We start from the raw sequence: 16394 nt of genomic DNA, 5'->3' as shown, positions 1-16394 counted from the left end.
TTTTTTAGTTTCTTGAGTGAAATTTTTTACTCTTCATTATTTTGTTTACTTTATAAACTTACATATGAATTTTTAAAAAGTTGCATGCGATTTTTTTATGATATTTTTTCTGTACTGAAATGTTTTGCTATCACTGTTATTATTTTTTTGCGTTGTGTTTCCCACCATTTCCACTAAAACCACACTGATTTATGCCGCTTTGCTACACTTTAGACACACGCACCCAACCCCATCTCACCAAGCACCTTAATCCCTCTCTCGTTTAAAGATTACCCAAATTTATGTTAATACCTCTTACACAATATACTTGTTGCTTTGGTCTCAAAATAATTTTCGAGCGTTTTTCTAACAATTTCAGTATCGATTAATATACACTTATGTAGTTCTTCACATGAAAACGCGCGAAAACAAAACACTTTCGTTGCCGTTACCGCTTCGCTGACGACTGACCGTCCGATCATTCCAAATAGATCGAGTTCACGCTGCTCGATTAAATTTTGCAGCTCTGTGTTTTTATTTTGCTTTGCCATTTGCTCACAAATTAAAATTTTCTGAAAATTGTTCGCATTTTCTACAACATTTTCTCCGATATTTTTCCGCTGCTCACTCGCATTCAATATTGCCATTGCTATTTTTATTATGAATGATCATAGATGGCCACCACACATAAGTGTGTACATATCTACAATTTAGATATATAATTGCTTTGGTGAGCCGTATTGATCGTGCGCTAGATTATGCTCAGCGCGAGTATCGTTCTAGCGTTTTAGCATGTATTCTAGCACAGCTCAGGCACGGAATGATCAACATGTGTTGCTGCGCCTCTTTGTTTCTATTACGGAGCGAATTTACACCCGCTAACAAACGTATGTACATACTTATATACTCGTACATACATATGTATGTATATATGTACATATGTTTGGATGGCAGTTTGTTGAGTGTTCAATTAAACGCTTAACTGGATGCTTTTTGTTGATCTTGTCCATGCTTTTGCTTAGTACTAAACGACAGCGAAAAATTACCAGCACATAGTCTGATTGATAATTAGAAATGCAGCCGTGGGAACACCCCCCACACGCCAGTGCGTATAATGAATATAAAAGAAGAAAATTATGGGGGAGATATGTTCAGAGTTCAATCTTAGGTGTGAGAGAGAAGAATGTGAGTTGTTATCTCAGCACATAAGTGAATTTTATAATGTAAAAATTACAGCATTATATTGTTTTATGTTACTTCATTTTCTGTAAATTTTTTTCACCCTTGTAATAAAACTCTATAATTCTCAACAGATTCATACAAAAATTGCTAATATTATTTGGTTTAGAAAATCAAATTTCGTTCACTAAAATAGATCGGAAAACAACATATTTTGTGAATAATGAGATTTGAGACGTACAATTTAGAAAGTAAAAAAAAATATATATATATAAAACATGCCAAGCCTAAAGAATGGCTACTGTGGATAAGAGCAACATTTTAACTTTGCGAAAAGCATACGGAAGATCAGTGAAAGTGAAAGAGTTTGATTCAAGAAGTCCATCGTCGGGGATTTTTTGAAACATTTTCAAAGCAGTAAGTCTCTGAATAGAAAACTAGACTCAGTAGCAGCAAGGAAAACATCGTCTAGTGAGGATAGGCACATAGAACGCATTAGCCTAAAGGATCGGTTCAAAACCGCCAAAGACATCAGGAGAGAGATCATAAAAGATCTTGGAGTCGATATTAATGGTAGAATTATACGAAACAGGTTTAAACGCTCGACGACCGATATATACCGAAAATGCGTAAACAACGCCATCGGTGACTATAAAGCAACAAAGCTGGACTAAAGTTGATTTGCAGGGAGTAATCTCCTTTGACGAGTCCAAGTACAAGTTATGTTGCGACGAGATGTCCTACGTAAGTAGAAAAACTGGTGAACGCTATGGCAAAGGAATAGAAGGAGCATTTTTCGTAAGAAAACGATCTAATCATGTCATCGTGCCAAAATGTTAGGCACATTTTCTCTAGTCAAATGAAATTTCGACGTTAAAATGGCCAGGTAACTGCCCAGATATAACTCTATTGCGAAGCCTTGGTGTATTATGAAAACTAAGGTAGCAGAAGAGACCAAGTACCCTAGCTGAGTTGGATGAAATACTGTTGGATGTCTGGTATAACGGAATCGATTTATTAATCATTGCAAAACCACCAAAATATACAAAAAATACTAAACTCACAAAAGATTAAAATCTAAGCCGAAAAAAATATGAAAAGCAATAACTTTTTAACTGTCCAGATTTCAATTTCCGCCACTGTATATATATTTTTTTCTTTTTCTTTTTAAATTTGAAACAATTTTAAACAGAAAAATCGGCTATGGTATTAAGGCAATCCAAAACATTTCATAATTAATCGGAATGAAATCCATAAACATGAAACTACATGAAATTCTGTAAACGATTATTACTATTTTTCCTTCAAAGAAAATTGACAAAAAGCGCAATTTTTCTTACTTTCAACTGAAAAGTGGCTCCAGAAAATCAATCATCAAGGATCGGTATGCTAAATTTAGAAGTGTGAAATGAGCACCGGAGACAGAGATGGCAATGCACGCCTGAAGGAGGTTGTTACCGGTGAAAACATCAAAGAAGTTCACAAAATAATTTTTAGATGCCTGTAAAGTGAAGTAGTTCGAGATAACAGGCACTCTAAAGATATCAACTGCATATCTGCATCATATTATTCATGAATATTTGTGACTTGAGAAAGCTCTATGTAAAGTGGTTGCAGCGCGACCGCACTTTTGACCAAAAACAACGAAGAGCTGATTATTCGGGGCACTGTTTGGAGCGTACGTGGTAAAGTGGGAGAAACCTGGATCCATTATTTCACTCGGAAGTAAAATTGACAGTCAGGCATTGGACTGCCCACAATAAATCCGGAAGAACCATCAAGCACAACTATTACATAGCGCTATTATACGGTTTGAAGGACGAAAACGTCGAAAAATGGCCAAATTTAAAGAATAAGGAAGTGCTATTTCATAAAGATAAAGCACCGTGTCACAAATCAGTGAAAACGATGGCAAAAATGCATGACTTGTCGTTGGTATGCTCCAGATTTGGCCTCTAGCCTGGATCTCAAAAGAAAGCTTGCTGGCATGAATTTGTCGTCGAATGAAGATGTGATCGCCGAAACTGAGGTCTATTTTGAAGTAAAGGACAAATCGTACTATGAAGATGGTATCAAACATTTGTAGGGTCGCTATAATCAGTGTCTTAACCTTGAAGGGAATTATATATTGAATAAAGTAACGATTTTGCAAAAAAATGCCTTTTACTGAAAGCGGAGGACTTTTCAATTGGAAAAAAAAAAACGAAAACAAAAACGTGAGTTTTGGCTCCAGCAAAGTTATAATACCCTTCACATGTGGATTTATTTATAGGCCAGAGGATACAAACATACCTTTGCATTGATTTTGAGCATTTTTTTTTTTATTTATTTTTTTTTTTATTAAAAACAACTTTAAGTATATATGTAGATTGATAATTATTCCAAATAATTGCAGTAGATAAAATCCTATCTTAGTATGTATGTATATTTCTATATTTGTATGTTTATACAAATATTTACCCAGACTCATTCGCTCCATTAGTTTTGTGGAACAGAAGATAAGTCTGCAGAATGCGAAAAAGTAGCAAAATAAAACCAACAAAATAGTTTTGAAAATATCAACAAAGGAATTGGAACAGCAAAAACAATAACAAATGCGGTGAACGCTGGTAGAGGCCGAGAGTGATCAAGCGTGTGAGATCAACAATAATAATAACAGAAGGTAAATTGGAATGAGCACTAGTACTTGTAGGCCATTGTACATACCATATGTGCTTTGGATTTTATATATTTGTTTGTAATTGGCAAAAATAATTTAAGCACATGTGGAGCATAACAACAACAATGGCGCAAAAACTGGGTGTGGTGCGAAAAACTGCTTTGGAAGAGAACCGAAAGTACAATGCATAACAAATGTACACATTAGCAAGGAAAGAGTGTTAGAATTTTGATGTAAACTTTGTATGACTAAGTATAAAATGTAAGTTCTTTGGAGGACTATCACACCTGCTTTTCACGTACTACTTTTTGGAAACCTTAACTGACGCTATTATTTTTGTATGGTTTTTTCCTGTCAATCTATAGAGGGAGCATAGATCATACTAAGCCATCAGATTGCCAGCCATCAAATAAAAATATATACAAGAATTATAAGGTCGCTGCAAAGATTAAAGTGTTTTTGACATCAGTAGATAAAATCAATAGGGATGTTATTAATCTATGCCAGTTATAAGCATCCACAAAGGACCCCTTAGGTTTGGGTAGTGGAAAAAGTCTTGTCGTATTTTTCAATGGGTGTCGTTGCAGTCGTATACCTCCAGTGATACCAATCACATTGTGGCATACCATATAGTGTTGAAAAGATGAGATTTTAAATTTCAACGAAAATTAAATTTGGAAAAGTTGAAAAAAAGTTACAGCCGTTCAAAAATTAAGAAAAATGTATTTTAAAATTTGTATATAAAAAAGGGAATAATGCCACGCAAACCAGCAATGAAATTTGTGAAGTATACGGAGATGATGCTGATCAGTTCGTGTAGCACAACAAACAAATCTTGAAATTTCGACGTGAAAGACGCACCTCGCTCTGGTCAATTTATCGTTTAAAAAGTCGATGAAAGTATGAAAAAGATTGACCAAGATCATCTCATAAGCAGCCATAACATCGCTAAGGAACTTAACATTCATCGCCAAACGGTTTTGAATCATTTAAAAAGGCTGGCTACAAAAAGAAGCTCGATGTTCGAGTACCACATGAGTTGTCTGTGAAAAATGTAATAGTCCGAATTAACATCTGCGATTCTTTTTCTTTTTGAAATCAAACCATCGAATCATTTCTGATGCAAATATTAATAGGAGACGAAAATTGGATCAAATACGACAATAATGCGCGAACATATCATGCTCCAAGCGTGCTGAAGCTCATAGCCAGGATTGACGCCTCGAAAGTTTATGCTGAATGTTTATTGGGATTGGAAAGGAATCATCTGCTATGAGCTGCTTCTCCCTGTCGAACAATGGATTCTACATCTTACTGTCAACAATTGATGAGATCTTCCATCAGGACAACGCTGTCCACACACATCTTTGATAACTCGCTTGGCTGAGAAGTTTTGATTCATCCACCATATAGCCCTGACCTTGCACTATCGGTCTACTATTTGTTTCGGTCAATGCAGAACTTCCTTAATGGAGTAAAGTTGGCTTCAAGAGAAGTCTGAGAAAATTATTTGTCACAGTTTTTCGCCGAGAAACCAGACAATTTTTACACTAAAAATAAATAATAATATCTCTAGCGAAAAAAGGAAAAAATTGGTCAGACAACATGGTACATGATTGGTTCATTAAGTTATATTATAAATATAAAAAAAAACACAAGTTGAAATTTAATTAGAAATACGAAAAGACTTTTTCGACTACCAATATTTTGTCACTACTCCCCAAATAATGAAGTACTTTCCGACCTTCAATAAATGCAAAACCAAGAAAACCGATATCAGGCGGATAATTCAAGTATCTTTTACGGAAATCAATTTAAGTGAACTAGCCTTACATAATCTTCAAAACCGAACGAATTTTTATAAATGAAAGAATTCAGGTTTATTTGGTACGGTAGGGTAAAGGACACATACAACATAACACAATTCTGGAAACCAGGTACATACATAAAGAGTTCCAGAGAACGACATGCCGAAATTCTGTCTCAGCGTCGCGGAGCATACTCCTGTTGGTATTCTCAATGCTCGAATAGGATAATGATCGAAATTCAAGTGGAAAGTTGAAAGGAGTCTTCTATCGAGAATGACTTCGACAGAAATGGCTGCGAGGTAGAAGCAAATGTACTTCTCCGAAATGCAGCTTTTTTCTGGAAAATGTGCATTCACGTCGATAGCAGAGCCAAATACAGGCATTGGGCTCGCTGAAAGCTATTCAAGGAGTCACAAAACCGAAAAGTCGATGAATTGGTAAGAAAAGACATCGTTATCCACATCTCTTAACAAGGCTCATCATGAGGAGTGATAAGCATTTTAACTGGACACTGTCCTATTGGCACTCACGCGGTGATACTATAGATTTTGAAACACGCAACATTTTATGAACCCACTCCTCCGCTATCGAACTTTCCTCAGCCTATAAGAGCCTGTTTAACTAACCCGTTTTGGATAAATAATTAGCCACTTGTTATTAGAATAAAATCCACATCCTTCCACGTGATTGGGAACGGATACTAAATATTATGGATTTATATAGAAGTAAGCACTAACAATGATTTAAACTCATTTAATGAAAATATAAATAAGACCAAAGGGTTGAATAAAATTTTTAGTTAAATCATCTTGCTATCAAAAAGAAAGTCAGTGTAAGTTGCTGGAGAATAGGCCAGGGAAAATTTTATAATTTTCTCAGCATAAAGTGTAGGTTAATCTAAAAAATGCTTCTAAAGGGTGATCTATTTCGAAGTTCCCTACTTTTAGAATGAACACAGACACTTCAAATTTCGTGTGGAATGTTTACTATCATTCGAAAAAAACAATGACTTTTGGAAGATTATCTCGTTCGAATGTTGCCCGCGGCTACATCCTAGGTGACCCATTCGTTGAGTTCAATATGCGATACTTCTTTCGCATGGTATTTTGCTCCAAGGCCTGAATCGATACCGGATTTTCGCAAAGACTTTAAACTTTATCCCCAAAGGTTAAAGTCCTAATAGGTGTTAACGGTCGCCATTGACGATTACATTCTCCCCGGCATCATTCATTTGAAGAAATATGGACCGCTGATTACTCCGGCCCACAAACTACACCAATCCGGAAGTTTTTCGGAATAAAATAGCAGCTCTTTAATCTCTTCAGGTTAATCTTCGTTCCACATGCGCTTGTTTACATGCACATTGAGCCAGAATGGGCCACAACGCTGTACAAAATTTAACTCAAAACATCGAATATTCTTGGAATTTTTCAGAGCCCATAGAGCTTATATAAAGCTAATAAATAATAATTCAACTATTCCACAGGGAAGACCAAAAGTTAAAAAGTTTACCCGAACCGTTAATCATGTGAATAAAACACTTTCGGGCTCAGTTAACCACGAATTACATTTTCACAAAATCTCAGATTTTTTTTTCTCCCTCCACATTTAGTTACACGAAAGACTTTTCCTCCGCAACTCTAGTGGCACTTATTTTTACAACTCCCTTGCTGTTTATACTTTGATTATTACAGCGTTATTGTTGTTGTACGAGTATACATAAGCATATGTATGTTCAAGTGGTTATTTTTATATAATATATGCTGCCACACTTCGCAACTTGTTTACGCGCATTGACATTGATTTACATTTCGTTTCATTTTTATTTTCGTAGCCAAACATGTGTTCACCTTTATAGTACTGTTATTACACGCTCATTATTGCGCCCAAGCTTCGTATGCATGCGCTCTCCCACTGCGGCCATGTCGTGTTTAACCCATTAATTTTGGCATTTGTTTATTTTGTTGCTGTTGTTAGCTCTGACATATAGCACAATAGCCGAAGTGTCCTTAAAAGTAACGATAATGATTTTGACAGACAACAAATACCACACACCCACCGGGGAATTGCCAAGATGCTTTGAGAGAGAAACCTTGGTATTTTTTATTGCACTTATTGTTGTTGTTGCGTAATTTCAACCACCTGGCGCTTGTTGTTACCTGTCGTTTGCGAATTTCTTGTAGCACAATGTGTTTTTGACGAAATAGAATGATGAGATTTGTTGGATATTTTTATCTAATTTTGTTTTATTTTGTTTTCCTAATAAGCGAAACGATTCGGATTACCATATGAAGTAAACAGTAACCCCCATTGAATAAAAACTTCGCAGCACAATCTACTTAGAAATAATATACGCATGTATATAATGGGCCTCGCTCTGTGTGCACTTGAAAAGTTAAAAGAAGATCGGAAGTTTTCGAGCCAATTTTTGTTCAGCGATCTGACTCAACGGATATGCCAGAATGAAGAGATTCAAGAGCTGCCATTTCATCCAGAAAAAACAACGGATTGGTGTGGTTGGCGGGTCATCGGTCCATATTTCTTCAAAAATGATGCCGGGGAGAACATAAACGCATGGCAATCGTTACCGCGTCATGATAACTGACTATTTGATGCCTGAAGCTCGTGATCTCGACGACATTTGGTTTCAACAAGAAGGCACCCTTCTCGTTTTTGATAGGTCAATTGGCCATCAAGATCATGTAATTCCACACCCTTAGACTTTTTCTTGTGTAAATATGTAAATTCTGTAGTTTATGCTGGCAATCTCGCTTCCATTTAGGTCTTTGAGCAAAACATCACTCGTGTTATTCGCCAGTTACCAGTCGAAATGCTCGAACGAGTCATGGAAAATTTTACTCAACGGATGGACCATCTGAGCCGTAGCCGCGTGCAACATTTGAAGGATATAATCTTCAAAACATAAATGCTAAAGAATGTTCTTTCGAATGATAACAAACCATCTTCTTTAAGTTTGAAGTTTCTCTGTTTTTCCTTATAAAAGTAGGGAATCTCGAAATGGTTCAAAGCCGTTAAATAGAAGAAACCTGCTCTGTCTAATTAAAATGCTAAGTAAAGTTTTGTAAGAGCATCAAAACTGGTCCGTGGAAGACTGGGAAAATGTTATCTGCTCGGATAAAATGAAAATCAATCGCTTCTAAACGGATGGCAAACAGTACTACTAAGGTCGCCCATAAGAAAATCTTCAACAACATCATATGCGACTGAGTGGAGGCATTCTCATGGTGAGGGGGTGTTTCACTTGGTGGTCCATTAGTTAAGATCACTGAAATTATGAAAAACGAGGACTAAAAAAGGATAAACCCTTACCACAACAAGGTCTAAAAGACGGACTTGAGTAATGTAAGCCATCAATATACATATGTATATATTTCATAAACCACCGAAAACACTTCAAACGTACAGACGAGTATAAATTGACATATTTATATTAAAATTAATGCTGAAACAACAACGCAACCAGTTACAAACACAAACTAGTACGTTTAAAAGAATTTTCTAGCAGAACCGATAAAGAATCCCGGACCATTACCCTGCCGCACCTCATCATCAAACCATTGTTTCATCGCCTCTATGTAACCATGCTCGTTGGAACGGCCCATATAGTAGCTAATCTTGTTATTCAAAAGCAGTTGCGTGTCACGTGCCGTTTCCAAATTATTATTCAACATTGCATGCCAAATGGCCCAACCCAAGTCGGGGCGTATATTCAAGACTGTCATCAAAGCCGATTCGAAACCCACCAATAAGCCGCAGGCCAGCAGACGACTGTTGCCCAATATAATTACGCGTCCTTCACGCAAACACGCCTCGCCATCGTCCAGATCATTGCTGGCAAAATGTATGCCATAAAAATTCGGTATAGTCTCTTCGGCCAATTTGCAAAAGTCGCGCATGTTAACTAGAAAAAATGGTCCAATAGAAAATCTTTATTAAAATGTGAAGGCATAACTGTGCGCCTACATACGGTAGACGCCCGTGCTCAGCGGTAAATGATAGTAGAAGAAAGGTAGTGCGGCACAACGTCGTGCCACCAAGCGCATGTAGCTGACCAGCTGTTCGATTGTGGTGGGCTTGTAGAAGAGCTCGGGTAGGCAGAGCACCGCATGTACGCCCAAGTCATGCGCATGATCGGCCATTACCAGTACATCGGGCAAAGGTGCACCACCGACTTGCAGAAACATAACCAATTCGTATTTTTGTGCCGCTTCCCACCAAGCCTCGGCATTCCGCATGCGCTCCGACAAACCTAAAGCGGGTCCCTCACCCGACATGCCATTGACTGTTCATAGAATGAAGGAATATTGTGTGGATCAAATGATTGTAGAAAACATATAAACTCACTTAAGTACCTAAAACACCACTAATACGATTACTTTTCAGCCATTCCGCGTAACGATCGATATGCTGGACTTCCAAAGATTGTTCTCTAATACAAGTTAAATTAAATATTAACTCGCAATTGTCAAAATAGATTTTTAGCGACAAATTTACTCATCATTTTTAAAGGCAGTGAAGACAGGCGCCATTAATCCCTTGAAATCGAAGAATTTTACTCGTTTACTCTCTGTTTGTACTTTAGTGTTTCGAGCTCGGATCACGCGCATTGAGGTCGCATGAACTTCTTCCTCATAACGAGCCGCTATATATTGCTCCATCGCCTTATCTGATGGTATAACTATTGGCCGACTTTTCTTGTTACCCAGCGTGATGTTATTGAAATGGAAATTCAAAAAAATAAAAAACTTAAACTAAAACGTCTTACGTTCGCATTTGTGAAGCTTTGTAATGTTATGACAAGCAATATTCGTCGCTTCATACGAACGTACATAGTTCTAGAAGGGAATGATGTGTGAACGATTTCATTCAATCGATTACAAGAAATTCTTACTGTATATTTCAATAAAGTAGAGGGAGTTTTTGCACTCGCATAAAGACTTAACGTCCCACGGAAGTCGAATTTACACATAAAAACATGATGAATAGATCAAAACAATGCTTTGATCAGCGCCTCAAAGAATACAAGAATTATTTGGTTCCAATTGGTAAGGAGGAAGGGATCCCTTTCCACCTTGGTCGGGTTAAAGACTGACATAAGTTCTGCCGTACTGTAGGTCGAGCACGTTTTCAGTACCAATTGGCAATGTGGAATGGACACACTAACCACTTTGGAAGGGTCCGAGGCGTATTCGGGTATTAAACCACATACTGCTCGGAACTGGTAATCAGGGGTTAGATCCTATACTCTTATTCCACGCACCCACAATCACACCTTACTTAACCTTAAGTTTCAGCTAATTCTCTTGGCCGATTAAATAACTTATTAGACGATTAGATCACCCCGCTGACATCTAGCCGTCCATTTGTATAGCTAATCCCCATTCTCTCAAGGTTCCTGATATCCGAGTACATTATACATTCTACAATGACATGTACCCAATCTTCATTTCGTGCTCCACACGCACATTCGGGTGTTTCCGATAGGTTCCTCCTATGCAAGAAAGCATTCAGAGGACCATGCCCCGTGAATAGGAAGCCCGAGCTCAGACAGAATCTGAAGTCGGGGTTTCCTTCCACAAAAGTGACATCCTGAATGTCCCTTCCTCCCTTTCTACATCATCGTCAGAAATCCAATCATTCTGCAACAATGATACACTCAAGTCCCTCCTTAACCTGATGCAATAGCTCTCTTTATAACAAACAGATCAAGAAGGGGTGTTCTTAACAGCACAATTGGATTCGTTGAGACGGAGCGACATACAGCAAGCATAATAAAACGCTGAACGGAGAAGAGTTTTTGACGCCTCAAGACAGTACCAGCTGCTTCCCACCATACAGTGACTCCATAAGTGCCACAGGCCACAAACAAGTCAAGATATATGGCGCCGTCACTGTTGACAATCATAATTTTGATGTCGTACATAGGTCATAGGTCAAAACACCAACTTATTCAACTCAGTACCAATTCAGTTGGAGAGATCATGCGAAGAAAGACCTGCCCATACCTGGCATCTCCAATTGTCGCCAAATACCAAAAAGAGAGAAAAACTACCGCACTGTTGTTAACTTGACTATATCCGCTTAAGCGGTGCCTATGCCAGTAAGGAAGAAGTCCAGTTAAACCCCTAATTGATCACAAACAAATCTAAAAGACATTCAGTAAATTAGCAGTAGAGATAAAGATGACAATGCGTGGAGGGTCGTTTTCCAATACCACATTTTATATGTCAGACATAGTTTCCTCGCGCGAAAATAACATCTTCCGACTAATTTTTAACCACCAGCACTTTTAAAGTGTAAAATTTCACCACACTTGCTTCAAAATCGAAAGACGCCCTGAAAACATTGTAAAACAAAATGTTTTTTTTCAAGAAGCAAAAACATTTCGTAAGTTCCTCACATAACAAAAATGATGCAGTCTTTTTTTAGGACCTCGGTATCTGCAAAAAAGCCTGTGCCGTCGGACTTTAAGGGTATATTCGCGTCCGTTTTCACAAGCTTCCAATCCGATGAGTAAGTAAGAATTTTAGGAAACACGAAAAAGATAAAAAATTTCAAAAAATACAAATATTATTTTTGTTAAAATTTGAAAACAAGGAATCAAACATTGCAGTTGAGTTACATTGAAGAGTATGCTGTATGGCTCAAGGAACGCCATATAAAAGGTGTACTGGGTAAGCTTGAAATTTTGTGAAAATATCTGCTAGATTTCACAAATATTCAACGCATTTCCGCAGTTAACAGCACAACTGGGGAGGGTCCGGTATTGGGTTTGATCGAACGCAAATTGAATGCCGAAGCTTGGAGTCGCGCGTGTAAGAAGTGTTCGTTATTGATGATGTTGCAAATAGGCGGTGCGCCGTTGCCCGACGTTTTGGACTTGGCGCGACATGCCAATGATTTGCCTATACACGCTGTGGTCTGTATAGGAGAACTATTTTATGTACCCACCAAAATGGAGCAATTGGTTGGTTACTGTAAAATCGTGGCTGAGAAATGCGCAAATCACTTTTTCTTATACTATCATTTGCCAGAATTGACGAAAGTCAAATGTAAGTGAAGCATCCTTTTAGTATTTTTTTTTTTTAAATATACTCTTCCTAAACCCAGTCAATCCCGAAGAGTTCTTTAGTAGCGCCGAAATGGTCATACCGACATTCGCGGGCTTGGTTTGTACGCAAACCGAATTGATGACGGCCATCAAATGCTTGACCGAGGATCGTATTATCCTAATGGGCGATTCGAAAATGCTCGCCAGCGGCATGTTAATGGGTTTCAATGCGGCCATTATGACGGTGGCGAACATGGAGCCCATATTAATGAAAGAGATCTATGACGCAATGTTGCGAAAGGATTTGAAGTCAGCTAAAACTAAACAACACTATTTAAATCAACTTATTAGAAATCATGTAACGAAGGGAAAGTCTAGTTGGATTTCCGATATGAAGAAGTGGTTCAATGAGAAAATGCGGACAAGTGACGGTTGTGGTATTTATGTTGGTACACCGAGAAAATTTGGTATATACGAATTGTAATAATTGAAGGAATACCGTTATTATTGTTTAATGTTCCACGTTTGTCAGATGAATATATTGATTATGGTTCTTAATGTTGTAGTCATTATTTCTAGTTCAAGAAAAGTAAGTCCAAGTCATCGAATGGTGGCCTCAGCATGGTGTTTTGATGTTTTGCGACCCGGCTGTCATAGAAACGGTATGGTAGTAGACACCAGATTATGGGTGTTAATGGTTGGATTGAACTCGTTGCTTACAGGATACAAGAGTACATGTAATCGCCTTTAGTAGCAGATCCCTTTTACTTTCGGATCTAAAAATCCTTGTATCAAGAACCATCTTTCAATTCATTAAGAGTTCAGTGGCTGCAAGGCACAATAGAGAACTCGATATTTTTGTAGACAACCGTACCTTCGTTAACTTGAATAAAGCTACATAAATGGGTTAACTTCACAGAATATACTGAGAGCATCTTCATCACACTACTCATACCTACGGACGTAATCGTTGGCCAATGTCAATTCAGCAAGGTGATCGCAGCTGCTACCGTTCGCTTCATTACGGCTAGAAGAATCGCGGAATCCCGGCCCAAGTTTCCCAGCCGAAGCAGCTGTTTTAGCTAACCAGCATGACACCTTACGCCATACCGATCCCAGTGATTACCGAATAAGGGATCTTATTTGGATATACGGCAAATAGTAAGGCAACACAAGCGGATGAAGTGGATAGAGCACATGAAGTTTTGCAACCTCTGCACCGGCGTGAGTAAGCTTAAGCGACATTATGACCGAATTGAAATTCAATTCAATGGCCATGCCTCCTCGGACTCGAAGAAGAGTCTAGCAAACCACCAGCATGGCTTCCGAAAAGTGCACAGCACCATCAAAAAACTCAGCGTCATAAACGCGCCGATACTTCACGACCTTAACCAAAAACCACTCTGTGAGAGGACCATCCTCGTAGCGTTGGATTTGTCCAAAGCTTTTGACAAAGTCAACCACACAATGCTACTTGAGGACATCGAACAATCCATACTCCCTCCAGGGTTGAATAGGTGGAACAAGCACCACCTGAATCATTCGTACTTTTTCGAGGTAAAAATTCCAAATTCCGGTGGGTGGTGTCCTCTACCCTTTGCTGTTTAATTTCAACGATGTCGTTAAAATTCAGACTGTCAATAACGGTAAGATTTTAGGAGACACCCTTCACTATGGTCCGACTCCATGGAAGCAGCACGTTTCCTGGGCCTACCGTTGGATGACCCCGATGACAACTTATCTGAAACTTACCACCATAACGGGGACTAGATGACCCTTACAACAACAATAACGCGATCCTCTATCTCATTCAACTAAAATTTTCATTGTGCTTTGACTTTGATAACTTTGACAAAAAAAAGTTTTAAAGTGCCTCAGTTTTAACTGTAAATTTTGACAAGCCACACATTGCTGAATAACAAAATCGTATGGAAAAAAAACGAATCATTTCGGCAATTGAAAGCTTCTAAGAACGCCAAAATAACTATGGACCCGGCAGAATTGAAATCTTTTGAGGGTTTCTTGGCGCCCGCATTCACATGCTTTGAAAATAATGAGTAAGCTCTGTAGTTAACAGTTAAATTTACTTTGAGACCAACAACAATTTTGCAGAGAGAAAACCTTGAATTTGGCACATATTGACGACTATGCGGAGTGGCTACAAAGGAATGGTGCCGTAGGCGTTTTAGGTAAGTGGACATATGTATGTATGCACAAATATAGCACTACCAAAGTCTAAAAGGCCAATATATACCGACGACAGTCAACAGCATTACCGGCGAAGGTCCCATTTTGGGTAAAATCGAACGTCAATTGAATGCCGAAGCTTGGAGCATCGCTTGTATGAAGCACGAACTGAAAATGCTGATACAAATTGGCGGCGCACCAATGCCCGATGTGTTGGATCTGGCAAGGCATGCGAGTAATTTGAATATAAATGGTGTGGTATGCATACCAGAGCTCTTCTATAAGCCGAGCGATGTCAAGCAATTGGTGGGGTATTGTAAAATCGTCGCCAAGAATTGTGGGCGGCATCCATTCTTTTACTACCACTTGCCACACTACACAGATGTGTTTCGTAAGTGCAGCATATAAACAGATTTCTTTCGCGTCGGTGTACATTTAACTGTATATTTATTATAATATTAGTTGATATGCCAGAGTTTTGTGAACTTGCGGAACGGACCATACCAAACTTTGCGGGCATCGAATATTCCCATAGTGATCTAGCAATGGCGGCGAAATGTTTGGCTCCAAATCGCATCATCATACTTAGCGATTCGCGCATGCTCTCCAGCGGTCTGTTACTCGGTTTCAAAACATTTTGCATGGCCGCATTCAATATGGTGCCGAATACGATGCGTGATATTTACGGTAACATGAAAACTGGCCAAATTAATTTAGCAAAGAGAGAGCAAAAACTTTTAAATAGTTCCATACGGGAACATATGACGCGGCAAAAGAAGGGTAGCTGGGTAAAGGCTATGAAACATTGGTTTAACGAGGAGTTGAAGAAGCCAGAGAATGAGACACCATTTACAGCGGGTCACACACGTAAACTCCACTAGTATTCATTCTTTTTCCATTATTTTTTTAGTTTGTTTGTAGTTTCCTTTTTTGAGATTCCAATTACTGAAATAAAGAAAACTTTGAGGATGTACCTAAAACCGACCGCTCCAAACGTGATTAGATCTCCGAAAATTCAGCACTTTGCCGGTTAAAATCCGGTAGTGTAGAACCTGCTGTTATGGGAATCGCCGGGTTACGGTAAACCCCCCTTTACATGCCCTGCTAACAATACACATCTGACATCCCTCTCCACATGGTCCGACCCCGTCGAAACAGCACGTTTCCTAGGCCTACCGCTGAATAAGCTCGATGACAACTTATCGAATTCCTACCATCCTAACCGGGATTAGGTACCCGTTACAACAACAACATCGCATAGAACTCCGTTCCCACGACAGTCGGGTCTACGTAACCGGAACGGACCCGGATTTTATTATCCGTTCAAGGACTGTCAATTCGGCAGAAATCTGCCGGTACAACAACAACAACAACAGTAGCTTTAAATACGCAAAATAGTCTTTTTTGTTCATATTAGGTCTGCTTCTCAAACAAAACTATCCATGATTTATATTATTTGCAAAAAAATATTGAAAACGAAAAAAAATCGAAAATTTTTTAGAAAAAAAAA

The 16394-nt window shown here is 38.4% G+C and overlaps 4 protein-coding genes across 10 annotated transcripts in view; 2 read left to right on the top strand and 2 right to left on the bottom strand.

Annotated features, from left to right (window-relative positions):
• The window catches only part of LOC108967928 (serine protease inhibitor 42Dd), a 9024-nt gene extending 8343 nt beyond the window's left edge, over positions 1-681 (bottom strand). For 2 of the 5 annotated variants that reach the window (XM_018931622.1, XM_018931621.1), the window contains exon 1: positions 292-681. The gene's annotated coding sequence lies outside the window, so the exon portion shown is untranslated. Of the gene's footprint in view, positions 1-62; positions 269-291 lie in introns of those variants that run through there. The other 3 variants (XM_018931624.1, XM_018931623.1, XM_018931627.1) reach the window with 2 other exon arrangements.
• Positions 682-9101: 8420 nt separating this feature from the next.
• Positions 9102-10348, bottom strand: LOC108967848 (N-acetylneuraminate lyase B-like). The gene is made up of 4 exons (XM_018931472.1): positions 10141-10348; positions 9999-10075; positions 9614-9928; positions 9102-9547 (listed from the first exon to the last, which is right to left on the bottom strand). Exons 1-4 carry the CDS (start codon positions 10302-10304, stop codon positions 9132-9134), a joined length of 972 nt encoding a protein of 323 aa, XP_018787017.1. The 5' UTR covers positions 10305-10348; the 3' UTR covers positions 9102-9131.
• Positions 10349-12038: 1690 nt separating this feature from the next.
• LOC108967847 (N-acetylneuraminate lyase-like) lies at positions 12039-13218 on the top strand. Its single transcript, XM_018931471.1, has 4 exons — positions 12039-12159; positions 12244-12320; positions 12384-12698; positions 12757-13218. Exons 1-4 carry the CDS (start codon positions 12056-12058, stop codon positions 13179-13181), a joined length of 921 nt encoding a protein of 306 aa, XP_018787016.1. The 5' UTR covers positions 12039-12055; the 3' UTR covers positions 13182-13218.
• Positions 13219-14594: 1376 nt separating this feature from the next.
• Positions 14595-16151, top strand: LOC108967834 (N-acetylneuraminate lyase B-like). Of its 3 annotated transcripts, none has more exons than XM_018931460.1 (5): positions 14595-14754; positions 14810-14886; positions 14961-15275; positions 15347-15751; positions 15806-16151. In XM_018931460.1, the coding sequence occupies exons 1-5, from the start codon at positions 14684-14686 to the stop codon at positions 15916-15918; spliced, it is 981 nt and encodes a 326-aa protein (XP_018787005.1). In that variant the 5' UTR covers positions 14595-14683; the 3' UTR covers positions 15919-16151. The 3 variants fall into 3 exon arrangements, with proteins under 3 accessions (XP_018787005.1, XP_018787004.1, XP_018787006.1); XM_018931459.1 differs by having other exon boundaries at positions 14940-15275; XM_018931461.1 differs by having other exon boundaries at positions 14940-15275; positions 15795-15879.
• The last annotated feature ends 243 nt before the right edge of the window (positions 16152-16394 follow it).

This window comes from Bactrocera latifrons, unplaced genomic scaffold (genome assembly GCF_001853355.1).
Source record: "Bactrocera latifrons isolate USDA-ARS-PBARC rearing strain unplaced genomic scaffold, ASM185335v1 scaffold_2, whole genome shotgun sequence".
Lineage (NCBI taxonomy): Eukaryota > Metazoa > Arthropoda > Insecta > Diptera > Tephritidae > Bactrocera > Bactrocera latifrons.
Note: the sequence above shows the minus strand (reverse complement) of the source record. Positions and strands in the feature narration are given on the sequence as shown.

Coding starts and splice junctions, on each gene's coding strand:
- LOC108967848 (XM_018931472.1), bottom strand. CDS start 10,304: ATGGAGCAATATATAGCGGCTCGTTATGAGGAAGAAGTTCATGCGACC. Junction 10,076..10,140: donor ACTGCCTTTAAAAATGATGA/GTAAATTTGTCG, acceptor AACTTGTATTAG/AGAACAATCTTTGGAAGTCC. Junction 9,548..9,613: donor GCTGAGCACGGGCGTCTACC/GTATGTAGGCGC, acceptor CATTTTTTCTAG/TTAACATGCGCGACTTTTGC.
- LOC108967847 (XM_018931471.1), top strand. CDS start 12,056: ATGATGCAGTCTTTTTTTAGGACCTCGGTATCTGCAAAAAAGCCTGTG. Junction 12,160..12,243: donor ACAAGCTTCCAATCCGATGA/GTAAGTAAGAAT, acceptor TTTGAAAACAAG/GAATCAAACATTGCAGTTGA. Junction 12,699..12,756: donor AGAATTGACGAAAGTCAAAT/GTAAGTGAAGCA, acceptor TCCTAAACCCAG/TCAATCCCGAAGAGTTCTTT.
- LOC108967834 (XM_018931459.1), top strand. CDS start 14,684: ATGGACCCGGCAGAATTGAAATCTTTTGAGGGTTTCTTGGCGCCCGCA. Junction 14,755..14,809: donor ACATGCTTTGAAAATAATGA/GTAAGCTCTGTA, acceptor ACAATTTTGCAG/AGAGAAAACCTTGAATTTGG. Junction 15,276..15,346: donor ACACTACACAGATGTGTTTC/GTAAGTGCAGCA, acceptor TTATAATATTAG/TTGATATGCCAGAGTTTTGT.